The 27,489-nt window shown below is 39.9% G+C and overlaps 1 protein-coding gene across 1 annotated transcript in view; it reads right to left on the reverse strand.

Annotated features, from left to right (window-relative positions):
• Positions 1 to 4,258: 4,258 nt before the first annotated feature.
• The window catches only part of TM9SF3 (transmembrane 9 superfamily member 3), a 52,512-nt gene continuing 29,281 nt past the window's right edge, over positions 4,259 to 27,489 (reverse strand). Inside the window, 8 exon segments of the mRNA XM_070752110.1 lie at positions 4,259 to 6,062; positions 10,235 to 10,311; positions 10,418 to 10,501; positions 10,748 to 10,894; positions 10,986 to 11,054; positions 12,576 to 12,715; positions 13,337 to 13,467; positions 24,727 to 24,821. Of these exon segments, the coding sequence (XP_070608211.1) occupies positions 5,995 to 6,062; positions 10,235 to 10,311; positions 10,418 to 10,501; positions 10,748 to 10,894; positions 10,986 to 11,054; positions 12,576 to 12,715; positions 13,337 to 13,467; positions 24,727 to 24,821 (811 nt within the window). The 3' untranslated portion in view covers positions 4,259 to 5,994.

The following is a 27,489-nucleotide window of genomic DNA, read 5'->3' on the forward strand; positions in this document are numbered from 1 at the left end:
TCAGTTCATGAGTTGAGTGTCTAAGAGTTGCAGAAATTTAACTAAGCTAACAGCTATTATAGGGACACAAAGTTCAGCTGAGCCTCATTCCTTAATCACTTTTGGATGTAATTAAATCTAGAGATTTTGTAGGCAGCAGAACAAGCAGGATTAAAAAAAAATATGGCAAGAAGCTTAACCAGGAACAGATGTAAGAAAGTAAAAAATGATTAAAAAGGGAACAGTTATTTTGGAAACTTTATTTGTTAAATAAATAAACTTGAATAAACTAGAATTTAGACAAATGAACCAGGTCTTTTTGGAAACTTTTTTTGTTTATTATTAAAGGGAGCAGGCCATTGGCAGATTTTACAAAACAGAAGTTAAAGGTAGTATGAGTCAGACTGACATATTGACTATAACTATGGGGATAGGGATTATGATGCTCACTGTAACTACTGAGTACCATTAGAGATGAAAATGTTAACGGATGCAGTGGCTAAGATGCTGAATCTGTCAATCAGAAGGTCGGCAGTTCAGTGGTTTGAATCCCTAGCGCCATGTAAGAGAGGGAGCTCCTGTTACTTGTCCCAGCTTCTGCCAACCTAGCAGTTTGAAAGCACGTAAAAAAATGCAAGTAGGAAAATAGGAAGCACTTTGGCGGTAAGGTGACAGCACTCTGTGAGCCTTTGGCGTTTAATCATGCTGACCACATGACCACGGAGACATCTTCGGACAGCGCTGGCTCTGCAGCTCAGAAAAGGAGATAAGCACCGCCTCCAGAGCCAGAAACGGCTAGGAGGCATGTGCGGGGGAATCTTTATTTTACCTTTTATGGGAATATGGATTATGATGTTCACTGTAACTATGGAGTGCCATTAGAGATGAAAATATTAAAGAAAAAAAAGCTTGAAAAAGGGGGAAGCTTGGTTTTTCTCTCCCCCCCCCCTTGTTCAAGGTAATTTTCTTTTTGAATTAAATATAATGACAACCAGAAGAGAAGCAAGAATGGAGGGAATATTGCTAGAACAATCGGCAAAAAAAAAAAAAAGTATACCAGATTTGTTTCCATAGATTGGTAATAAATTAGTTGAATCACTTCATAGTAAATTGAGGGCTTTTCAAAAAATATTTGTGGAGATGAAAGAGGAAGTTAAGATGGAAAGTTCAGAAAACAAGTGTCTAAGAGAGTTAAAACAAGTTAATGGCAAAGTAAAAAGTTTAGAGAGTATGTCAGGCTTATAGACAGAGTTGAAAAAAGAACTAGATAATCTAGTTCTATTGGAATTGAGAGAATGAATTTGTTTGAGACTTGGAGCAATCCCAAAGGAATCTGATGAAGACATTAGAGAAAAAATTATTAAAGCCTAAAGACTTAGAAATTGTTTGATTGGAAAGAGGAGGATATAGAAAACTGATGAAGTATTTAGAATAAATTCCAGAATTGTGACAACACAAAAAGTTCTGAGCAGTGTTTTGATGCACTTTGTCAAGAAGACAACAAATGGTCAAGTTTTACAACAGCCTATTAATACAAGATAAATTGATAAAACACATATAATGTTCTTAAAGAAATTCTGATTGAAGTTTTACATTAAAAAATGTTTGGATTTGTTTATTTTTTTGGCTAAGACTTTAAGGCAGAAAAAGATATCATTCCATAGGACAAATTATAATGTGCAATCTTTACTTTTAAACAGCATTTTAACTTTTAACTGAATTCTGTTCAGAAGGCAAGGCAATTTCTAGAAAAGTTCAAAGTGGAATTGGACAAGATCCAAATAGCGGTATCAGTGGAGACTATAGATAGCACTTGACTTACAACAGTCCATTTAGTGACCGAAGTAGCAAAGGCAGTGAAAAAGGTGACTTATGGCAATTTGGCAACCCCAGAAATGCAACTGACTCCCATTTATGATGGTTGCAATGTGTAGGGATCAGGTGCACCTTTTGTAATCTTCTGACAAATCAAATTCAATGGATTTACTAAACAACCTTGTTATTAACTTAACAATTGTTGTGATTCACTTACAACTCTGGCACAAAAGTAAAATGGGGCATAGCACATTAAGAAATGTCTTATTTAACAACAGAGATTTTAGGCTCAATTGTGGTTGTAACTTGAGGACTACCTGTACAAAAAAAGCCCAATAAGTATAACAAGAAACTGAAAGGGATGATACTAAATTGAGTGCTATGGGATCAATGTTTTAAAATATGTTTTGCATGATAATGGATTATAAATACTTAGCATAGAATATAAATGGAGCAAATGCATCTCAAATGTGTTATGGAATGTGGAATCTTGGGGAAGAAGAGATGCTGTCCAGGAAGCCATCATAAAAAGAAGCAGGGAGGTTTAAATATCAGAGAAAGAATCGTAGAAAGGGTTCATCCTATTGTATTAAGCAGTTGAAAGAGGTAGCAGGAAGTTTTATACTTTCAGACTTGCAAGATTCATATCAGTCCTTCTAAGTACTGTACAGTAGTCCCTCGCTATACCGCGCTTCACCTACTGCGGCTTCACTTCATCGCGGGTTTTCAAGAAATATTAATGAGAAAAATCATTCACGGATCTTCACTGGTTTGTGGGTTTCTGAGGAAGTCGATCGGCACATTTGAACAGCCCGCCGAACTCAATCGGCAGGTTTTTAAAAAAATATATATCTAAAATTGTAAATACTGTATTTAAATACTGTATCTAAAATAAATACTGTGTGGGAAGGGTTTATAAACACTTAAAACAATGAAAACTTACCAAACAATTACAATATAAATACTTAAATAAGTACTATCAGTCGATAAATTCCCCATCGCGGATTTCACCTATTGCGGTCGGGTCTGGAACGTAACACCAGCGGTAGGTGAGGGGCTACTGTATATCAAACAGGAAATTTGATTAGATGAGCTAAATCTACTTTAAGACTATCTTAACATAATCTAGTCCCCTAGATGAGATGGGCAGTGTAGAAATTTGACAAATAAATAGTAAATTTGTTGTGGTGGATGAAAATTAATTTGCATACTACTAAGACACTGATAATTGGAAATGTATGCCCCAAATGAAGAAAAAATATTTTTTTATAAAGGAGATGAATTGTTTCTATTGATGAATAGAGTCTCCACAACTGGACAGAATTTCTGAGAAAAACATTAAAATCACTCAAGGCAAATTACCAAAATTTTTGTTCAATCTGATGAACAATTTAGGACTCAATGATACATGGAGACAGAAAAGTGGTAATTCAACCATGTATTTCCTGAAAGACAGAGATTTTTTTCAAGAGTAGACATGATTTGGGTTTCAAAGAATTTGGCCACTAAAATTTCCAAAGTAGAAACATTATCAATATCTTTGAGTCATAATCCTCTAAGTTTGATGTGTAAAAGAAAATTAATTATTTTAGATGGTGACTGAATGCAATGTTGCTACATCAAGAAGCGATAGTGGAGGATTATAAAAAGATTATAAAAAGATTTTATGGAAGTAAATCTTTTATTGCAAGTTATTTTATCCAACATAATGAATTACAAGATATTCTGGATTAAATAAAAAATTCAAAAAATCTCCGGGAACATAAACATTTCTCAATAAATTAAGCTTGTATAACAGCTATTATATTTATTAAGAGAAGTGGAAATTACAATGAATTTAAAAAGTTTAAAAATGAATTTGCAAATAAACCAGGGAAATGGCTAGTATATAAAATACGAAAAGAAAAAGAAAATGGTATGTAATTATAATAGAAAGAGACAGTATGGCAATACAAAAGCATTCCATCAATATTATTCCAATTTATACAAGGAAATGCTATTTCATCAGAGAAAATAGATAAATACCTAAAGTAACAAAATTTAGAGAGAATTATCAAAGAACAAAGACAGAATGTAAAGGGATCTACCACAAAAAGGAAGCTTTTGAAGCAAGAAAAATAAATTAAGATGAATTAAATTAAGAAATGTACCTGGACCAGATGTTGAAATGTTTTGAGAATGAATTTTACAACCTTTCAAAACAAGATGAATTCTATCTTCTAGGGAGAAAAGATGTCAAAGAGTTGAATACAGTGTAAGCTGCAATTAATTTATTAGAGAAAAGGAGCTCGAACGCCATATTATGTAATACAGTAAATCTTATTTTAGGAATACTGTAAAATATTGTATAATTATAGTATTTATCCTTCTCAGCCTCTGTGCCCTCTTTGAAACTAGGTAAAAGCTTGTAGGGTAATTGTAAAATGTAATTATAACATTTTATATAACAATCAGCTCCAATTCATTTACTGTAAATTGCATTTATTTCTCTTGCACAATTATTTTCCAATGTGAAAAGTCTTCAAGTGAACTCATCTCAGGAAAATAGTTTGATACCACACGCACACACAACCAATTAGGATTAACAAATGCCCCTCATAAGAAGTTGTTTCTTGAAATAATCTGCATTATTTGGCTTCAAACTTTGTCTTGAAGATACATGCTAAATGTTTACCTCCAACTTCCTTTAAAAACAAGTAGATCTAAATCTTTATTGCAGCTTAATCTTCAGGAATTGGGGAAAATTTATCTTTATTTTGTTGGTTCTTGCTTTTCACTTACAACATCTGCATACTTATGGAAAAATGTCTCCTCCTCGACCTGGCAAACTCTGGGAATAATAGCGCAATGCAATCTGGGGTTGAGTATCTGAAGAATATATAATAACTTTTTCAGAATTGTTTTTCCAAGGACTGATGAACTAATAATCATCTTTTAATTTAAAATATATCTATTTTTCACCATCAGAAAGTTTGTCTAAAAAGTTTATTTGAAACTTTCTGAACACTTAAAGCAACATCGCTTTAGATATTATGGAAGTGTCCAGAGAGAACTAAACAAAATCAAACTCTTATAAATTACACATTTTTTGCTTTTGAAAGAGCTTAAGTAAACAGAAAACATGAAATACTTACTGCAAGGGAATCCCCAACATTTCATGCAAGAGCAGGCAAGATGTAAAAAGCCACCTAAATTCACATATTTATACACTGAATCATCAGAAAAAAAGGATTCTTTAGTAAATCTGTACATCCAAATACACTTGGGAGCTACATCTAAGTTACATCATTTAATGTTTCATACACTTGTTACCCTTTTAAATCATCAAGTAAACATTCCAAACTGGGGGTGGGCTGGTGAAAAGAAAGAAAGGGAGGAAGGGAGGGTGGGAGGAAAGAAGGAAGGAAGGAATCACTGTAGACATTCATTTAGTTTTTCAATCTAGACCTCCATGTATTGAATGCTTCATCTTCATATATTTTGCTTCCTGAACATTTAAAAATTGCAGTGCAGAAAACTCCACTTTTATTATTAGTTGCGTTTCTTTGGATGGGTTTCAGGTATACTGTAGTTCAATATACTTTTTGTAATGGACAAATGGAAACTTGGTCCTATTAAACTGAGAATGCATGCAAATCTTTGACTTTTTAAAAAAACAAAACAAATGCATGTATATTTTATAATAGGTAACATTGCAAATTATTCAGGTAGCACCCGTGTTTCTTTGCCCTATCAAGTAACACTAAAGTTGAAGGGAAGAAATCTTTCCAGAACAGTTATTTTTTTGTACCATATAGTAGTATATATGGTAAGTAGTATAACTTACTAGAAACCTCTACGAACCATCTGTTTCACTTTCCTTTAGAACTGAATGGAACAAATAGTTAAATACAGATTGTCCTCTTCACTGAAGAGAGCTAGTCTATTCATCTTTATGAGCTAATTTTGGGAAGATAAGCATGTACTGTGGAAATGCCTACTGAATATAATCCACACATTTGCTGAGAACATTTGGAAAAAGTCAGTAAGAACCTAGGATCAATGGAAACGGATGTTGCTTTAGATGATCCACAAGAGAGAGACCCACAGAGTGCCCAGTGCCACGCACACAATTTTTCCTGCGCTTTTTTGGTGTGCAAGTTATATATTCTTTTCCCACCCCACACCCTAAAATGTTAACTGTTCCAGTTGACAGTTCTTTTAGTCAATTTTCACATTCGTGTAGATTTTTCGAACAAAGGCACTTGTTCCCATATAGCCAATTGCTCCTGCAAAAAAATAAAAAAAATAAAAAGTAAATATATATATTGATAAAACTTCGACATATTTTCTAGAGTAACTTTTAAAAGCAGGGTTCACTTAATCAGTAGCTTTTCAGCAGCTTTTATTTCTTTATATATGAAAGATTCTATGTTACACTAGGTAAATGACAGAACTGGTTAAACATAGCATGTGATCAGTTTCCGGTCACAATTCAAAGTGTTGGTCATGACCTTTAAAGCCCTACATGGCATTGGACCAGATTACCTCCGGAACTGCCTGCTACCGCACGAATCCCAACGACCGATAAGGTCCCACAGAGTTGGCCTTCTCCAGGTCCCGTCGACTAAACAATGTCGTTTGACAGGCCCCAGGGGAAGAGCGGCCCCGGCCCTCTGGAACCAACTCCCCCCGGAGATTAGAACTGCCCCCACCCTACCAGTCTTTCGTAACATAGAAACATAGAAACATAGAAGACTGACGGCAGAAAAAGACCTCATGGTCCATCTAGTCTGCCCTTATACTATTTCCTGTATTTTATCTTACAATGGATATACATTTATCCGAGGCATGTTTAAATTCAGTTACTGTGGATTTATCAACCACGTCTTCTGGAAGTTTGTTCCAAGGATCTACTACTCTTTCAGTAAAATAATATTTTCTCACGTTGCTTTTGATCTTTCCCCCAACTAACTTCAGATTGTATCCCCTTGTTCTTGTGTTCACTTTCCTATTAAAAACACTTAGAAACATAGAACTACTCAAGACTCATTTATACCACCAGGCATGGGGGAGTTGAGATAGCTCTTCCCCCTAGGCCATTACAAGTCATGCATGGTATATTTGTGTGTATGTTTGGTTTTATAATAGGGGTTTTTAGTTGTTTTTTATTATTGGATTGTACATGTTGTGTTTATTATTGTTGTTAGCTGCCCCGAGTCTACGGAGAGGGGCGGCATACAAATTCAATAAATTATTATTATTATTATTATTATTATTATTATTATTATTATTATTATTATATTGGGTAAATTAAATAGGACAACTGAACAACAAAAAAGACGATGTGCAATATTTTAAATTTCAACAAGATGATCTACCTAAAATTCAACTAACCTATTAGTACTGTTTTGTTGTATTCTGTATTCAACCTGGACTAGATTTTCTGCTAATTTGACCTACATACCAAATATGTGCCTTTTCAAATGTGTGAAAATGTTGCATTTAAAAATGTAATCAAATCAGAATTGGTAGCAACTCTGAACTCTCACGTGGCAAATACATTCAAAATCCCATTTTTCTTAATCAGTAGATTTTCAGCCGCTTTTATTTCTTTATATATGGATAAGTGATTAATAGAATCAAACTACTGGGAGAGGGCATTTAGGCTATCAATTCCAATTCAATTCAATTCAATTTATTAGATTTGTATGCCGCCCCTCTCCGAAGACTCGGGGCGGCTCACAACAATGGTAAAAACAATATTATAGCGGCACAAATCTAATATTAAAAAATAACTAAAACCCTATCATATTAAAACCAGACAACACATACATACCAAACATAAATTATAAGGAGCCTGGGGGAAAGATGTCTCAAATCCCCCATGCCTGGCGGTATAGGTGGATCTTGAGTAGTTTACGGAAGACAAGGAGGGTGGGAGCAGTTCTAATCTCCGGGGGGAGTTGGTTCCAGAGGGCCGGGGCCACCACAGAGAAGGCTCTTCCCCTGGGGCCCGCCAGACGACATTGTTTAGTCAACGGGACCTGGAGAAGGCCAACTCTGTGGGACCTTATCGGTCGCTGGGATTCGTGTGGTAGCAGGTGGTTCCAGAGGTACTCTGGTCCAATGCCATGTAGGGCTTTAAACGTCATAACCAACACTTTGAATTGTGACCGGAAATTGATCAGCAGCCAATGCAGGCAGCAATCTAAATTAAAGCATCCCAACAGAAGACCCTCCAACTCCTGAATACATCCAGTGCGCCTATAAATTATATTTTTAAAGAACCAATGTGGCTCCCTGAACAGCAATATCACATGGGCCACGCTTGCGATCCCTAGAATTGTCATATCTATGTTTTGAAAATGATTGAAACATTCTGCTCATGCTCAAAATATGCTTATTTATCTCCGCAACTACAGGATTCAAGATATGCTCTACAGCTCTTTTAACTACCACAATGTTTACTTCTTTATTTTCAGAAAAAGCTCAGGGTTCAACAAGGAGGAATAATCCGCCAGTGTTTTGCCGAGCAAAGTCATTTTATGTAGCCTATCCAAGTCTATGTAAAGTAAAGCAAAGGAAGAATCATCTGAGAAATTTTATATAAGGACAGAAAAAAACTAGCTCATGAAGCAATCGTTTCAGACACTTCCACCTCGCTAGAGATCATATATACGGTAGTTTTTCTTTTAATTGTTTCTTTCATTTTTCTCTTACCTTGTCTAACCTCCTTTTCCCCCCTTCTATTTTCTAACCTCTTCTGATTTATTTTTGCTCATTGAACTGGGGAACAGAACAGGGTGATAAAGATTAATGGGCTATTTTTCTCCCCCCCCCCCTCCAATCTTACATTCCAACCCTTATTTCATCTTGCTTGATCATCCTACTGTATTTTTCAGACTATAAGACGCAGCGGTGTATAAGATGCACCAAGATTTCAAAGAGGTAAGTAAGAAAAAAAAGTTTTGGTTCTCCCCAGCCTCCCAAACCCTCTGCACATCCAGGTTTTTTTGGCAAAAATGGACTCATTTTTCACCAAGTTTTTTGTAAAAAATGGGATGGACAGAGGGTCTGGGAAGCCTGCAGAGAGCTCCTGGGGGCTGGGGGAAGGAAAAAATGCCCCCATTTTTGTAAAAAAAAATTGGCCCTTTTTTGCCCCCTCTTTTTTTTGCAAAAATGGGAGTGTTTTTGCCTTCCCCCAGCCCCCAGGAACTCCCTGTAGGCTTCCCAGACCCTCTGCCCACCCCATTTTTGCAAAAACTGGGCCACTGTTTAGAAAAATGGGACACAGGGTGGAGCTTTGGGAGGCCAAAAATGGCTGTATTTGGTGTACAACAGGCACTGACATTTCCACCCGCTGGGGGGGGGGAGGTGTGTTATAGGGTATTTAGGGTATTTATAGGGTATTTATCTTTCTACAAATAAGTTACTGTGTGAAGCCATACAAATACAGTGATACCTTGTCTTACAAACTTATTTGGTTCCGGGATGAGGTTCTTAAGGTGAAAAGTTTGTAAGACAAAACAATGTTTCCCATAGGAATCAATGGAAAAGCGATTAATGCGTGCAAGCCCAAAATTCACCCCTTTTGCCAGCCGAAGTGCCCATTTTTGCAGTGCTGGGATTCTCCTGAGGCTCCCCTCCATGGGAAACCCCACCTCTGGACTTCTGTGTTTTTGCAATGCTGCGATTTCACTGAAGCTCCCCTTGCTGGGAAACCCCACCTCCGAACTTCTGTTGCCAGCGAAGCACCCATTTTTGTGCTGCTGGGATTCTCCTGCTGGGATTCTTCTGCAGCATCACAAAAACATGGAAGTCCCAGCAGCGCAAAAACGGGTGCTTCGCTGTCAACGGAAGTCCGGAGGCGGGGCATCCCAGCGGCGGTGATGGGTTTGTAAGGTGAAAATAGTTTGTAAGAAGAGGCAAAAAAATCTTAAACCCCGGGTTTGTATCTCGAAAAGTTTGTATGATGAGGCGTTTGTAAGACGAGGTATCACTGTACAGAGATATTTCTAAGTAAACCTGGAAGAACGTTATAAAGAAATATCTGTGACTAGGTAATAAGAGAATTGTATAAGAAAGTGTTTGAGCTACATTGAAAGATCAGTTGGGTTTGCAATTTGGATGCCTTAATTTATATGGAATTAATTCTAAGTCTAATAATTCATTCATTTCTGGTCTTGGCCTTGTTTATTTTTGAGAGCATTCCTATCACTGAAAAAAAGATGCTATCCTCAGCAGGTTATATCTTTATGCCTAAAATGAATTCCTATAAAGATATATATATATAATTGGCTATTACTTATGTAACAATATATCTATTGAAATCAAATAAATTTATAGCTGATAATTATTTAATATATTAAAAAATAACAATATATTTGCAAAAATATATTAAGTAATTTAAAAGGATAAAATTTGAAAACTAAAAATTCTGAAACAATTTTGATCTTACCACACATTATTCCTAGGGCTGTGCTAAATACTGCCATATAACCAAAGTAAAAAGATGTCTGAAACAAACCATACATCCTAGAAACAAAAAACAGAGAACAAATTTTAACATTCCTGAAATTATGAATAGTTATAAAGTAAAGTTGCCATTGTGTTATTTTAAGATAAATGTTGGATTACGTACTTTGTCTTGAAAAAGTAGTAATAAAAGGAATACATATAAACATAGATTGCAGTTGAAGCAGCAGAGAGAAAACTCGTCCATTGCCTGAAAACATAAATGAAGAATATAATACTTTGACAAATTACATAAACGTTCCATGACAAAACTTGTAATACATATTAATTCAAATTTAATTAAAAGTTTCACAAAAAAGTAAAAGTAAATATTTTACAAATGTTGTAATGTAAAAACTCTTTAGTGTTTCTATTCAGTCTCTTTTACAATCTAAAAGAGATCCATGTTCAGCCTTGCTCTTTAATTGTTAAAACGGAATAAACATATTGTACTTACCACCTGTAGTCCTCTGCATTCAATAAAAAGTATGTACACACAATTGTCACACAAACAGTTACAATGCAAAGGATGACCAAAACTAACATCATGAAGCCATAGACGTAATAGATTTTGTAGGCCCAGAAGGAGGTGAAGATAAAATACCTAAAGAGAAAATAAGGATAATTCAAATATACACCTCTAGTTAAACTTACAAGCTTTCTACTGACAAGTTGCTTCAATTAAAAAAACTTACATTTCAATGAAAATTGATCCAAAGGGGAGAATGCCACCAAGGCAAACAATAACAGCTGGTTCCATAAACCTGGAAAAAAAGAACTAGTTTTCTCATTTAACCAAGGTCAATGGGAAAAAGTCAATTAAAGTCAGAATGTTCCTACTGAACTCACTACAATCAACAGAAAAACACCAGTGATTTTTAAAATGCACTAGGGGTAAAATCTAAAATATTTTGAATTCTTCAATAAAATTCAGACTGTGAGAGTCACAGGTCTCTCAGCATCTTAAGATTAATTACAAAACTGTTGCAATATTAGTTTGTGCAATATTATGTTTTGCCAATGGATGAGGGCATCTAGCCCTTACAATCAATTCATGAAGAGAGATCATTCACTACTTAATGAAAAATGTCATGTAGTTCTGAAAGACAATAAATCCTGTCTTGTATTAGGTGGCATATCTTATGCTTAGATAATTATCTGGAAGCCCCCATAAAGACCAACTACCATTTTTTTTGGTCTGTAAAACGCAAACACACACACCCATCCCAAAAGTGGATGGAAATGTCTGTGTATCTTAAGGAGCGAATACAGTGTTCCCTTGATTTTCGCGGGGGATGCGTTCAGAGACTGCCCGCGAAAGTTGAATTTCTGCGAAGTAGAGATGCGGAAGTAAATACACCATTTTTGGCTATGCATAGTATCACAAGCCTTCCCTTAACCCTTTAAACCCCTAAATTACCATTTCCCATTCCCTTAGCAACCATTTACTCACCATTATTACTGGTACTCACCATTGAATAAGACACTTAGTGATCCTGATATTTATAAACATAATTATTTATTAACAATAATTATTTTTTTGTTATTTATTTGCAAATATTATTAGTTTGGCGATGACGTATGACATCATCGTGCGGGAAAAACCATGGTATAGGAAAAAAACCGCGAAGTATTTTTTAATTAATATATTTTGAAAAACCGTAGTAAAGGCTATTCGCGAAGTTCGAACCCGCGAAAATCGAGGGAACACTGTATTACAATGGGGGGGGGAGAGATTTGCCACCGCCTGTCATCACTGTTGTTGCTGGGGAATACTGCAACTTTCGCTACCAAGCGGTTGGCGGTTGGATTGGCCTCCTGGAAAACACCAATCAACTGTTCCTAGGCAGTGAACATTGCCACCACCTATCAATTGGCGGTGGCGATCCCCGCTGACTAGAACAGCTGATTGGTGGTATTCCAGGAGGCTGATCCAACCACCAATCAGCTGCTTGGGAGTGAAGGCTTCAGTATCCCAGCGGAGGCAGCAGAGACAGAGTTGGCAGCAATGGTAGTGTTTCTGGCCGGCCAGCCCATTGATCGGCTGGGTTACAGGAGATCAGGATCCAAATGTCGTTCAACTGCCCGGTGGTGGGCGCAACAGGACAGAGCCCTCAAGAGCCATGTGCTGAAGCTGACCAGGCTGTTTGCTGCAAGGATGCTAGCCAGATGAATACGAGATGGATGCTGGGAGGCACAGGCCGATTTATTTTTATTATTTTCCTTCTCTAAAGCATGTTAAGGTCTTTATCAGATACATGAATACAGACAAATTAAAATTTTACCATTTTTTCTCTGGGATTGGACGAGGAACAGCATTTACTCGGCAAGGAAAGTTGGGCTGACCAGAAAGATTTCGTCCAAGTATTGTTCCAACAAGATTTAAAGGAAGAATAACAAAAAAACAGATGCAACAAACAGCTACCTGTTAAATCAAATAAGAAGAGATATAAAATATGCTCATTAAAATAAAATCAACCATTATGTTAGCAGCAATTAATCATAAGAAAACATACTCTTATTCAAAATAGATAGGCTAAAAGTTGCTTCAAGTTGATACAGTGGTACCTCGACATACGAGTCTAATTCGTTCCAGACCCGAGCTCGTATGTCGATCAACTTGGATCTCGAACGAATGCCTTTAGACTTTGTTTTTCATGCCGAGATAACTGGAAGCAAGGAATTCTTGCGCCACCTAGTGGTAGCTCGGCTCGTATCCCGTATTTGAGCTCGGGTGTCGAACAGAAATTTTGCTCGCGTCTCAGCTCGTAACTTGGAATACTCGCATGTGGAGCAGCTCGTATCTAGAGGTACTACTGTAGTAGCAACCTTCAAGCTTTGCTATGAGTTGGATGAAGAGCAATGCCTCTCCTTTACATTCCCACTCATCCCACAAAACCTCAGCTGCATTGGCAGCCTTCCTTTGGTAGTCTCTTGTTGGAGATTACCCCTAGTAGCTATGTGAATTTCAGTCCTACACCTTTATCCAATGGGTGGAGTTTCTACTGCTTGGCAGATGTAGTTTCTGCAAATTAAAAGTACTCACCATTGTCCCAAAAGGAATAGCTCTTGATGCATGATAATAAATGGCAATAAAATTAATGAAGAAGGCTGTGCCACACACCATTGCAGGAATAAGGAATGCTCCAATGAACATTTGTTTTATCCATCTTCTTCCTGGCAATCCAAACATTACATGCATTGGTGACTCAGGGTTACGATTATGAACTTTAAAATTCAGCAGTAGGACATAGGTTAATTGACACTGTGATGCTATTTAGACTGGAAATGATTATGAGCTCTCAGTATCACTTTTCTCTTGTGAGCTACAACTCAATGTGATATTTTCACAAATACAGTTGAAGGCCCTGAAACGTTTTATGTATCATTAGAAATCACATATTCTAAATATTTGTATCACAAGAATCACATATTCTAAATATTTTTATCATTTCTTCTTCAATTTATATTTGTTATAAATTATGAAACTTCCATTTTCTAAGATCTATTTACCCTGTCTATGAAGCTCTGGAAATGTCATAGCATGATTATAAAATTGATTTTAGTGAAGAAATTAATGTGTACAATCTTACTCCTCTCTTGTTGAACTATTTCTCCTCTTGGAAACAGAATCTGAAGATAATTCTCCCAGGGACCAATTCCCATCTAGGGTGATACTGAAAATTCGAATCCCACAGAAAATAGGCTGCGTTTGACTATCTTATTCTGATGCAATAGGGCTTTGCAAGCAAGAATCCTCATCACCTCGAGGTTCGACTACTGTAACGCTCTCTACATGGGGCTACCTTTGAAAAGTGTTCGGAAACTTCAGATCGTGCAAAATGCAGCTGCGAGAGCAATCATGGGCTTCCCAAGGTATGCCCATGTTACACCAACACTCCGCAGTCTGCATTGGTTGCCGATCAATTTCCGGTCACAATTCAAAGTGTTGGTTATGACCTATAAAGCCCTTCATGGCATCGGACCAGAATATCTCCGGGACCGCCTTCTGTCGCACAAATCTCAGCAACTGATTAAGTCCCACAGAGTTGGCCTTCTCCGGGCCTGTCGACCAAACAATGTCATTTGGCGGGACCCAGGAGAAGAGCCTTCTCTGTGGCGGCCCTGACCCTCTGGAACCAGCTCCCCCCAGATATCAGAGTTGCCCCCACCCTCCTTGCCTTTCACAAGCTCCTTAAAACCCACCTCTGTCGTCAGGCATGGGGGAATTGAAATTTTTTTTCCCCTTCCCCCTAGGCTTATAGAAATTATACATGGTATGCTTGTTTGTATGATTGGTCTTTTAAATTGGGGGTTTTTTAGATTATTTTTTAATATTAGATTTGTTACATTGTTTACTTTGTTATTGTTAGCCGCCCCAAATCTTTGGAGAGGGGCGGCATACAAATCTAATAAATAAATAAATAAATAAATAAGAAAGTGAGCAATGAGTTCCATCCATAGAAAATAAGGTTATACTGATCACAGATTCAATTTCAGTTGGTCACCAGGACTAGAGGTTTAATTCTTTTGAGCTTTCAGACTCATGGGCTATTTCATGCTTAGCATTTATTGATGCCTCTTTTTTGTGGCCTCCTAGCAATTGATTGGGGTACTGATGGCTGGCCACTAAGTAAATTGTTGGCTCTTGTTTCTTTGTCCTGCGAAAAGTCCTTGGCTCCGAAGTACTTGATAAGATGGGCCTGTTTCCCAGGCTTTAATCATTCCCCTGGTGATCTTGGTACCTGCTTGGCCAACGATCCCAGTAACTGTGAAATTGGATGTATGTCAATGAAATTGAATGAATGTCCTTGTTCACTGAAATGTGAGGCTACCAATGAATTCAGGTTCCTTCTTCTGACCACTCACTTGTGTTAGCATGCTCAGGAATTATTCGTACTATTCCTAAAACAAACTTACACAGAGTAGATATGGAAGTGGCAGATATCCAGTCAATAACCCAGACCAATGCAATTTGAGTATAAATACTATTTACATGTATTCAATGGAGTAGTCAGAGAAACATCTTTCGGCTGTGGCGAAAGGGGCGTTTGCCCAGGTTTGCCTAGTGCACCAGTTGCGGCCCTATTTGGACCGGGAGTCACTGCTCACAGTCACTCATGCCCTCATCACCTCGAGGCTCGACTACTGTAACGCTCTCTACATGGGGCTACCTTTGAAAAGTGTTCGGAAACTTCAGATTGTGCAGAATGCAGCTGCGAGAGCAATCATGGGCTTTCCCAAATATGCCCATGTTACTCCAACACTCCGCAGTCTGCATTGGTTGCCGATCAGTTTCAGGTCACAATTCAAAGTGTTGGTTATGACCTATAAAGCCCTTCATGGCACCGGACCAGATTATCTCAGGGACCGCCTTCTGCTGCACGAATCCCAGCGATCAGTTAGGTCCCACAGAGTGGGTATTCTCCGGGTCCCGTCAACTAAACAATGTCGTTTGGCGGGACCCAGGGGAAGAGCCTTCTCTGTGGCGGCCCCGGCCCTCTGGAACCAGCTCCCCCCAGAGATTAGAATTGCCCCCACCCTCCTTGCCTTTCGTAAGCTTCTTAAAACCCACCTCTGCCGCCAGGCATGGGGAAACTGAGATACTCTCCTCCCCTAGGCCTTTACAATTTTATGTATGGTATGTCTGTATGTATGTTTGGTTTTATAATAAGGGTTTTTAACTGTTTTAATATTGGATTTTTATATGCTATTTTTATTACTGTTGTTAGCCGCCCCGAGTCTACAGAGAGGGGCGGCATACAAATCCAATAAATAAATAAATAAATAAATTAATTAAATAATCCAAGTCATACACACATACATCAATCAATCATATGCAAACCGAAATCAGAACACACAATTCTACAATAATTCTTCCCGCAGAACACACAGTTCTGTGCACACAGCAATTCTATAATAATTCTTCCTCAGACATATATAATACCATAAGTATTACTTACATAAACAATACATAGACAACATTTAGCACAAAGCAAGTCTACAGTATAGTCACACAGACAAAACTAGCAGAGAAATCAGGGAGAGAGAGACCCACCCTCTTATTGCTAATTGCAACACTAGCCCTTAAAGCAGTAGTGTACTAATTAGATTAGATTAGATTTATTGGATTTATATGCCGCCCCTCTCCGTAGACTCGGGGCGGCTCACAACAATGGTGAAAAACAATACATAGTAACAAATCTGGTATTTAGCAATCTAAATTACAGTTTTAGGTTAAAATAATCCAAAAGAAACCCCAATACAGTGGAACCTCGACATACGAGCAGCTCTACTTACGAGCTACTCGAGATAAGTGCTGGGAGGGGAGCGACATTTTTGTTCGCCTCCCGAGCTCACATTCGGGATATGAGCGCCAAGGAGCTGTCTCCTGAAGCCGAACGCTAACTTCCGCGTTTGGCTTCAGGAGACAGCTCCTTGGCGCTCGTATCCCGCGCGCCGCTTCGCAGCTGTCTCCTGAAGCCGAACGTGGAAGTTAGCGTTCGGCTTCAGGAGACAGCTGCGAAGCGGCGCACGTGTTTTAAAAGGTTGCAGCCAGCCTGGGGGGCTCGGGGGGGTGCTGGCAAGCCCCCCAGGCCGGCTGCAACCTTTTAAAACACGCGCGCCGCTTCGCAGCTGTCTCCTGAAGCCGAACGCTAACTTCCGCGTTCGGCTTCAGGAGACAGCTGCGAAGCGGCGCGCGTGTTTTAAAAGGTTGCAGCCGGCCTGGGGGGCTCGGGGAGGTGCTGGCAAGCCCCCCAGGCCGGCTGCGACGTTTTAAAACACCCGCGCCGCTTCGCAGCTGTCTCCTGAAGCCGAACGCTAACTTCCGCGTTCGGCGGCAGCGGGTTTTTTTGTTGTTGCACGGATTAATTGACTTTACATTGTTTCCTATGGGAAACAATGTTTCGTCATACGAGCGTTCCGACTTACGAGCCTCCTTCCGGAACCAATTAGTCTCGTAAGTCGGGGTTCTACTGTACAGTATATAAAAAACAAGCACACAATCAAATCATACACAGAAACTACATGGGCAAGGGGGAGATGTTTCAATACCCCCATGCCTGATGGCAGAGGTGGGTTTTAAGGAGTTCCGAAAGGCAAGGAGGGTGGGGGCAATCCTAATATCTGGGGGGAGCTGGTTCCAGAGGGTCGGAGCCACCACAAAGAAGGCTCTTCCCCTGGGTCCCGCCAGATGACATTGTTTAGTCGACGGGACCCGGAGAAGGCCCACTCTGTGGGACCTAACCAGTCGCTGGGATTCGTGCGGCATAAGGCGGTCCCGGAGATATTCTATTCCTTTAACCATACATTGCTGGCTTAAGTTATATATTGTACATCCCAACCAGTTATACACATAGTCCTAACAGATGCGTGTCTCTCTCTTCCTGATGTCACTCTCTGCTAGTTTTGTCTGTGTGACTATACTGTAGACTTGCTTTGTGATAAATGTTGGGCAATATATGATGCCCACTTGCAGATCTTGGAAGCTACATTCTACAGCAGTGGTTCTCAACCTTTCTAAATGCCGTGACCCCTTAATAAAGTTCCTCATGTTGTGGTGACCCCCCACCATAAGTCTAGCACCAATTCTCCCAATAGAGCTTTAAGCTGATTGGCAGAAAGGTCAGAGGGACACCCCCTCTGTAAACGCCTGATTGGTCGGATGTTCCAAGATACCAGAATACAAGCTTTAGTTCCTTACACCAGTGTTTCCCAACCTTTTTTGAGCCGCGGCACATTATTCATGTTTTCAAAATTCTGGGGAACACTGAAGGGGGGGCGGGGGGGCTAAAGAAAAGTTTGGACAAAAAAAAATCTCTTCCTCCATTTCACTCTATTCCTCCCTCTTTCTCTCTCTTCCTTCCTTCCCTTCTTTCTCTCCATCCCTCTTTCTTTCTTTCTTCCTCTCTTTTTTGCTCTCTCTCTCTCCCTCCTTCCCTCCCTCTATGTCTTTCCCTCTCCCTCCTTCCCCCCTTTCGTTCTCTCTCTCTCTTGCTTTCTTTCCCTCTCTTTCTCTTGCTTTCTTTCTCTCATTCTCTCTCCCCTCCTTTTTCTCTCTCTCTCTTTCTCTCTCGTTCACCACGCCAGCAATAGAGAGAAAAAGAAAGAGCGAGAGAGAGCCGGAGAGAGAGTGGAGTGCGCAGCAGCCATCAGCCTCCTCGCCCTCCCAGACGTCCCCAGCGCCCGGCCTCGCGCCACCTCCCGTTAGCCTGGCCGAAAGCCACACAGTCCCGGACTCCCAGATCGCTCGCTTCTCCGGCCAGCGCGGCGCTTTCCTGGGCAGATGGCTTTGCTGACCGGAGAAGCGAGCGATCCGGGAGTCCGGGACTGTGTGGCTTTGCGCCATGAAGAGAAAACAGCAGCAGGGAAAAGTCGGCCGTTTTCTCTTCATGGCGCAAAGCCACACAGTCCTGGACTGCCGGATTGCTCGCCCCAAGGCAGGAGGCGGCAGCGGAGGAGAGTGGGTGGATCGGGCGGGCACTGGGGCAGGGCGGAGAAGCCAGGGGCGTGTTTGGCCGGAGGCACTGTGGGGAGGCAGGGGCAGGGAGGTGCGGCAGTAGGTGCTTCCGGCCAAACGCGCCCCTGGCTTCTCCGCCCTGCCCCATTGCCCGCCCGATCCGCCCACTCTCCTCCGCCGCCTCTTGCCGCGGCACACCTGACGGTGTTTCACGGCACACTAGTGTGCCACGGCACACCGGTTGGGAAACGCTGCCTTACACCATGGGAAATTTGTCTTTTTCCATGGTCTTAGGCGACCCTAGTGAAACAGTTGTTCAACCCCCAAAGGGTTGAGAACCACTGTTCTACTGCTTCCAAAATGTTTTTGATGTGGGGCAGGATGACTTTTTAAAAAAATTATGGGTTTTTAGTTTTAATTATTAGATTTGTATATCTACGTTGTTTTTTCTATTACTGTTGTGAGCCGCCCCGAGTCTCCGGAGAGGGGCGGCATACAAATTTAATAAATACATATATGAATGAATGAATGAATGAATGAATGAATGATCTTGTACTTTCTTCCTTCTTTTCTCTTCCCTGCGTGTTCCACAGGCATCTTATCATAAAAGCTTGTAGGTAGTCATTCAGCCTGAATTGTTCACATAGGTACCTGTTCTTCAATTGTTTAGCTTGCTGGGTATACAGTGAGTTCTCACACTGTCATTTAATGTTTGATGCAACTCTTTTTAAGTCAAGGTGGATGGCTACTGTTGAAACCCAGGATGTGAAGAGTGATGGTGGCTTTGCGATAAACTGTGGTTTAAAGGCTTCGGTCTTCTTGCCTATTGACAAGTACATCTAAAACTGTTAATTGTCTAGCCATTTCTCCCTCCATTGTGAATTGTATGTTTGGGAAAATAAGAGTTCAACGGGGTATGAAAGTCTTTCGGGTGCATTTTTTTTGGTGATGATAAATGTGTCATCCATGTAGCGGCACCAAAACATAGGTGTATAGTTTTGAAATGCATGGTATTCTAGTTTGTGTAGGACACTTTCTACTCTTGATATTGGGGCTCCCATAGGTGTCCCTTTAAATAAAAGTAAAAATACATTTATCTTTTGAACATAAAGAAAGTATGTTGACAGTACTGGAGTAGTTTCATTATTTGTGTCTTGGTTAGGTTGTTCTCATCTGTATTGCATTCTTCTTTTAGTTTTCTATCTTTTATTGCTAGGGGAGGTGTAAATAGGGACACTATGCCAAAGGAGAACATGATTTCATCAGGAGCCACATTTATAATGATGGCTCAATAGCCCCCCCCCCCAGCTTCTGCAAAGTGGTATGCAAAAATGAACAAATAGAACAGCAATTCATCAAGACCATTAACCACATTGCCAGAAATAACAAGTCTTTCAATAAACTCAGGTCCAGACCAGATCTTTCTCTCCTCTAACATATTCACTCTCGTGAACTACGGGCAGAACTCAAGAGACGCTATGAACTTGGTGAAACAAACCTTTACATAGATTTAAGCTTGTAGTTTTGTCAAATATTGTATGGATGATGTGACCATGCTGTTTGAGGGCAAGATCAGGAAATATAACCATTGTGTCAGTCATTGGCACAACGTTGTGCCAGCAGCTACTCATTAGTAGCCTCACATTTCAATGTACAAGAACTTACTTTCAATTTCACAGCTACTGAGAATTGTTGGCTGAGTAGGTAACCAACCTAGTTTGGATCCTGCAGCAGTATCCTGGAACAAGTATAGTTGCCTTCATTCATGTTATCTTAATTACACTGAGCCAATTTCATTCCTCAATTTTAAATAACTATACCAATAGTATTTATTGTGCACCACTATGTAGCTGCACAAGGGTGAGAAAATGGTTTGGCAAATTAACAGGACTTCTTCAAGTTTCCCCTGCATACATGTAAAATAGAAACATAGAAACATAGAAGACTGATGGCAGAAAAAGACCTCATGGTCCATCTAGTCTGCCCTTATACTATTTCCTGTATTTTATCTTAGGATGGATATATGTTTATCCCAGGCATGTTTAAATTCAGTTACTGTGGATTTACCAACCACGTCTGCTGGAGGTTTGTTCCAAGGATCTACTACTCTTTCAGTAAAATAATATTTTCTCATGTTGCCTTTGATCATTCCCCCAACTAACTTCAGATTGTGTCCCCTTGTTCTTGTGTTCACTCTCCTATTAAAAACACTTATTAACACTCTGGTTATTCCAGAGGCACTCGTCCACAGTTCGGCGGAGTCTCTCGCGGAGGCCTGGAACAGGGCTGCGGCGGGGGCTCTTGACCAGATTGCGCCTTTGCGACCTCTCCGTGGCGCTAGACCCCGTAGAGCCCCATGGTTCAACGAGGAGCTCCGGGAGTTGAAACGCCAAAAGAGACGTCTAGAGAAGCGATGGAGGAAGAGTAGGTCTGAATCCGATCGAACACTTGTAAGAGCTTTTATTAAGACTTACAAAGTGGCGCTCAAGGCGGCAAGATGCGCGTACCATGCCGCCTTGATTGCATCAGCGGAATCCCGCCCGGCCACTCTGTTTAGGGTGACCCGCTCCCTTCTCAACCAGGGGGGAGTTGGGGAGCCCTTACAGAGTAGTGCCGAGGATTTTAACACGTTTTTCGCTGATAAAGTCGCTCGGATCCGGGCCGATCTCGACTCCAATTGTATAACAGAGTCGACTGACAATGAGTCAGTCGAGGTGACTGGGGCACGTACTTGTCCACCTGTCTGGGAAGAGTTTGATCTGGTGACACCTGATGAAGTGGACAAGGCCATTGGAGCTGTGAGTTCCGCCACCTGTTTACTGGATCCGTGTCCCTCCTGGTTGGTTTCGGCCAGCAGGGAGGTGACGCGGAGCTGGGCCCAGGAGATTACCAACGCTTCCTTGGGGAGGGGAGTTTTTCCATCTCTCTATAAAGAAGCGCTCGTGCGCCCCCTCCTCAAGAAGCCCTCCCTAGACCCAGCTGTGCTTAACAACTATCGTCCAGTCTCCAACCTTCCCTTTATGGGGAAGGTTGTCGAGAAGGTGGTGGCGCTCCAGCTCCAGCGGTCCTTGGAAGAAGCCGATTATCTAGGTCCCCAGCAGTCGGGTTTCAGGCCCGGTTACAGCACGGAAACCGCTTTGGTCGCGTTGATGGATGATCTCTGGCGGGCCCGGGACAGGGGTTTATCCTCTGTCCTGGTGCTCCTTGACCTCTCAGCGGCTTTCGATACCATCGACCATGGTATCCTTCTGCGCCGGCTGGAGAGGTTGGGGGTGGGAGGCACTGTTCTTCAGTGGTTCTCCTCCTACCTCTCTGGCCGGTCGCAGTCGGTGTTAGTGGGGGGTCAGAGGTCGACTCCTAGGTTTCTCCCTTGTGGGGTGCCTCAGGGGTCGGTCCTCCCCCCCCCTGCTATTCAACATCTACATGAAACCGCTGGGCGAGATCATCCAAGGACATGGGGTGAGGTATCATCAATATGCGGATGATACCCAGCTCTACATCTCCACCCCATGCCCAGTCAACGAAGCGGCGGAAGTGATGTGCCGGTGCCTGGAGGCTGTTGGGGCCTGGATGGGTGTCAACAGACTCAAGCTCAACCCGGATAAGACGGAGTGGCTGTGGGTTTTGCCTCCCAAGGACAATTCCATCTGTCCGTCCATTACCCTGGGGGGGGAATTATTGACCCCCTCAGAGAGGGTCCGCAACTTGGGCGTCCTCCTCGATCCACAGCTCACATTAGAAAAACATCTCTCAGCTGTGGCGAGGGGGGCGTTTGCCCAGGTTCGCCTGGTGCACCAGTTGCGGCCCTATCTGGACCGGGACTCACTGCTCACAGTCACTCATGCCCTCATCACCTCGAGGTTCGACTACTGTAATGCTCTCTACATGGGGCTACCCTTGAAAAGTGTTCAGAAACTTCAGATCGTGCAGAATGCAGCTGCGAGAGCAGTCATGGGCTTACCTAGGTATGCCCATGTTTCTCCATCACTCCGCAGTCTGCATTGGCTGCCGATCAATTTCCGGTCACAATTCAAAGTGTTGGTTATGACCTTTAAAGCCCTTCATGGCACTGGACCAGAATATCTCCGAGACCGCCTACTGCCGCACGAATCCCAGCGACCGATTAGGTCCCACAGAGTGGGCCTTCTCCGGGTCCCGTCAACTAAACAATGTCGGTTGGCGGGCCCCAGGGGAAGAGCCTTCTCTGTGGCGGCACCGGCCCTCTGGAACCAACTCCCCCCGGAGATTAGGATTGCCCCTACTCTTCCTGCCTTCCGTAAACTCCTTAAAACCCACCTTTGTCGTCAGGCATGGGGGAATTGAAACATCTCCCCCTGGGCATGTTTAATTTATATATGGTATGCGTGTGTGTATGTCTGTTAGTATATGGGGTCTTTTAAATCTTTAAACTTTTTAAAAATTGTTGGATTATTTATGATTTGTTGTTACATGTTGTGAGCCGCCCCGAGTCTTCGGAGAGGGGCGGCATACAAATCGAATAAATAATAATAAAAAAATAAAATAATACTTCCCTCCTGAACCTTATTTAACCCTTTAACATATTTAAATGTTTCGATCATGTCCCCCCTTTTCCTTCTGTCCTCCAGACTATACAGATTGAGTCCATTAAGTCTTTCCTGATACGTTTTATGCTTAAGACCTTCCACCATTCTTGTAGCCCGTCTTTGGACCCGTTCAAATTTTATCAATATCTTTTTGTAGGTGAGGTCTCCAGACCTGAACACAGTACTCCAAATGTGGTCTCACCAGCGCTCTATATAAGGGGATCACAATCTCCCTCTTCCTGCTTGTTATACCTCTAGCTATGCAGCCAAGCATCCTATTTGCTTTTCCTACTGCCTGACCACACTGCTCACCCATTTTGAGACTGTCAGAAATCACTACCCCTAAATCCTTCTCTTCTGAAGTTTTTGCTAACACAGAACTGCCAATGCAATACTCAGATTGAGGATTCCTTTTCCCCAAGTGCATTATTTTACATTTGGAAACATTAAACTGCAGTTTCCATTGCTTTGACCATTTATCTAGTAAAGCTAAATCATTTACCATATTACAGACCCCTCCAGGAATATCAACCCTATTGCACACTTTAGAGTCATCGGCAAATAGGCAAACCTTCCCTACCAAACCTTCCCCTATGTCACTCACAAACATATTAAAAAGAATAGGACCCAGAACAGACCCTTGTGGCACACCGCTTGTAACCTGTCTCTGCTCAGAATACTTGCCATTAACAATAACTCTCTGATGTCTATGCTTCAGCCAGCTGCAAATCCATTGAACTATCCAGGGATTAAGTCCAATCTTCACTAATTTATCTATCAGCTCTTTATGTGGAACCGTATCAAAGGCTTTGCTGAAGTCCAGATAGGCAATATCCACGGCACCACCTTGATCCAACACCTTTGTGACATAGTCAAAGAAATCAATGAGATTAGTCTGACATGATTTGCCTTCAGTAAAGCCATGCTGATTTGGGTCCAATAAGTTATTGTTTTTTAGGTGCTGATTTATCCTCTTTTTGAGTAGAGTCTCCATCATTTTAACTATAATTGATGTCAAGCTAACTGGCCCGTAGTTACTAGCTTCTTCTCTACTACCCTTCTTGTGGATAGGCACAACACTGGCCATTCTCCAATCCTCAGGAACATCTCCTGTTAACAGGGATTGGTTAAATAAATCAGTCAGGGGGGTAGCAATGACAGATCTGATGTAGACGCTTTTGCTTCATCAGCAAAAGTATTGTTCATGCATGAACACATATGTAGATAGACCAAGAAAATTATTGAAGTAGCTGTACCATGTTTTATGCTAGATTGCAGTGTGAACAATCGAATCTGCGGAGAGGGGCGGCATACAAATCCAATAAATAATAATAATAATAATAATAATAATAATAATAATAATAATAATAATAAAATAATAATAATAATAATAATCAAGAAATGCTTTACCTCCTTGCCTGGCATAAAGGCTTCCTCCAAAGTAGCCGTTCACAGGTGATGTTGCAGCATAAACAAAAATAGCAGTGCTCAGCATTGATCCTCTCCTAAAATTTTAAAAAAACCCAAAACATTTTTTTGCTATACAAATGATGGCAAGAAGAAAAATAAAAGTATGAAAATAATGTTGAATGCTTAGTTTTACCTAGTATACCACTCAAAAATGACTGACAAGGAAATGTACAACAGCAACAAAAATAATGAAAAGAAATTTCCTGCCTCAAAATGCCAGCAGCTCATCCTTAATTAGGTATCACTACTGTCTCTTATCTTGCAAAAAAAAAAAAATAGCTCTGTTCAAAACAATTGTTACTGAAAATCTATGTTCTCATTTAGTTAAACATTGCTTCTTAAGCTGAAAAAAGATGACTATCCTTGCCATGGTTAGTGGTATCCCAGAAATAACAAAAGCATTGTGGGGCTACAGGATGGATTAGATTAAAATCAAGTTGATTTTAAGTGTTTGTGCAAATCTGTTCAATAAATTACTTTTTTAAAAAAATAATTGCATTACTTTTGGAACACACCCTGTAGAAAATTTTAGATAGCTTTTTAATCCAAAAGCATTTTATGAAAATGAATTTTATAAAAATCAAAAAAATCAGATTTATTTTATTTTTTAAAATAATCTATTTTTATCTACCCTCTGATGCTACGATGTCATTAGTTTTCTTTCCCTAGTCTTCAAACTACAGGGAATAGCACATCTAAGTAGAAACACTTGTTCCTTGCAGACCCAACTCAACCAAGGAGATATAGCAATTAAAACCAGGGTGGCAGAAGGAATTTATGTTGTGTCTGAATAGGAAATAGCATATAGCTACAAGCATACAGGTAATAAGCAAGTAAAATAACGTTACTAGAAAAATGATATTGTGTTAATCGTTCTCTATTTCAAAGCAATCCCTACTTCTGCTTCTATTAGCGGCTCACCGAGACTGTACTGCTTTTGCAGCTATTTTGACTTTTAGTTGTCTCTCAAAGGAATCTAGCAAAGAAAAAATAACTTTATAGTGCTCTCAATGGTACTCATATTGCAAAGAAGAATAAAATACCCACAGTTTGCTTGGTAGGCAATTAGACTATGTGAATACTTTATTCATCTTGGGAATGTTTATCTTTTATGGGTATAAAAATAAACACAGAACCAGCAGCAAGGATTTTTTTAAAATAAAAAAAAATAGTATTTCACCGCTGCTTCCCAATTTGTTAAAAATTAACTGTTTTTCCATATTCAGACAAAAACAAAATATTCAGACAAAACAAAAAAGAAAGGCTATTTAATGGTATCACATTCAAAGAATAGAAAACTGTAGCTGAATTTCCAAATGTCCTATAACTTGTAGTAATAATTATAATTTGTTAGTAGATATAATTCTTAACATGTGAGCCTAAATGTAATAATCTTTATTAGTTATTGCCTATTTTAACCAGTTTTAGAATACATAATACAGCTGCTATTTTATCAACTATCATGGCTTTCTTGGTTATTTCCTTGAGAACTCAATATGCACTATTATTAATATTTTTAATGATTTAGACCACAAGATTATATATCCTTCTATTGAATTTAGGAGCTGTACTTACTGTTTTATTATTTCTGTTACTTGGTGAAGAATATTTAACAAAATCACACCAAAAACTTTTCCTATCAAACTATTAATTAAGGGTTACATTACTATTACTTAGTCTTCTCATCATTCCCAACACCCATCTTCTCCCAATTATGACTATATGACTGTAACTTGTTGCTGTATCCTTACGATTTATATTAACATTTTTTCCTGACTGCTTATTTGTACCATATGGCAATCATTAAATGTTGTATCTCATGATTTTTGACAAATGTTATCTTTTCTTTCATGTACAGAGAGCATATGCACTAAAGACAAATTCCTTGTGTGTCCAATCACACTTGGCCAATAAATAATTCTATTCTATTCTGTTCTGTTCTAAATGTTTGGATAATTTTGAATCTTTCTAACCTAAAAGATCAATATATATTATTTTCCTCTATTTATTAAACATTTTCTATGCTTTTACCCTGAAAACAACTTGATGGCTTACATTAAAAACATGCCCATATGTGGATCAATGCCAATGAACTCAGCAAATAGCAATATGTCTGGGAATAATGGGAATTTAAGTCCATTATAGCTGGAGGGCATCTAAGCATTTAAATAAGCTAGAGATGTTGTCATATCTCTGGCTGTAGTACTACTTGATCTTCCCATCTTAATTTTTTAAAATATTCATTTGTGTTTCTATATTTATAATGATAAAAACATATGTATGTGTGCCATGATCTGCATGTAATATGATGACAGGGCTTGCTTTGTATAACTGAAACTATGATTTATTTATTTATTTATTTTATTTTATTTTATTTTATTTTATTATTTAGATTTGTTTACTGCCCCTCTCCGCAGACTTATTGTTCTACCCACCACCACCACCTGTTATACTATATTAAATGCTGATATTTTTATGTTAATAACCAAGTTTTTAATGAGATTTCTTATTCGTCTGAAATGAAGTTTAGGTTTACACCCAATAATTTACTTCTAAAATTGGAGGATTATTTTAGATTTGCTCAGAATATGGTAACAGGTGATGGTGGGGAATGATTCTTCAGGTCTTCAAGGGGAGAAGGGAGAGAAGATACCTACTACAGGATTTATGCTATCTTGCATATAAACCTGATGTGAGTGAAGC

The sequence above is a fragment of the Erythrolamprus reginae genome, chromosome 5, assembly GCF_031021105.1.
Source record: "Erythrolamprus reginae isolate rEryReg1 chromosome 5, rEryReg1.hap1, whole genome shotgun sequence".
NCBI classification, from domain to species: domain Eukaryota; kingdom Metazoa; phylum Chordata; class Lepidosauria; order Squamata; family Dipsadidae; genus Erythrolamprus; species Erythrolamprus reginae.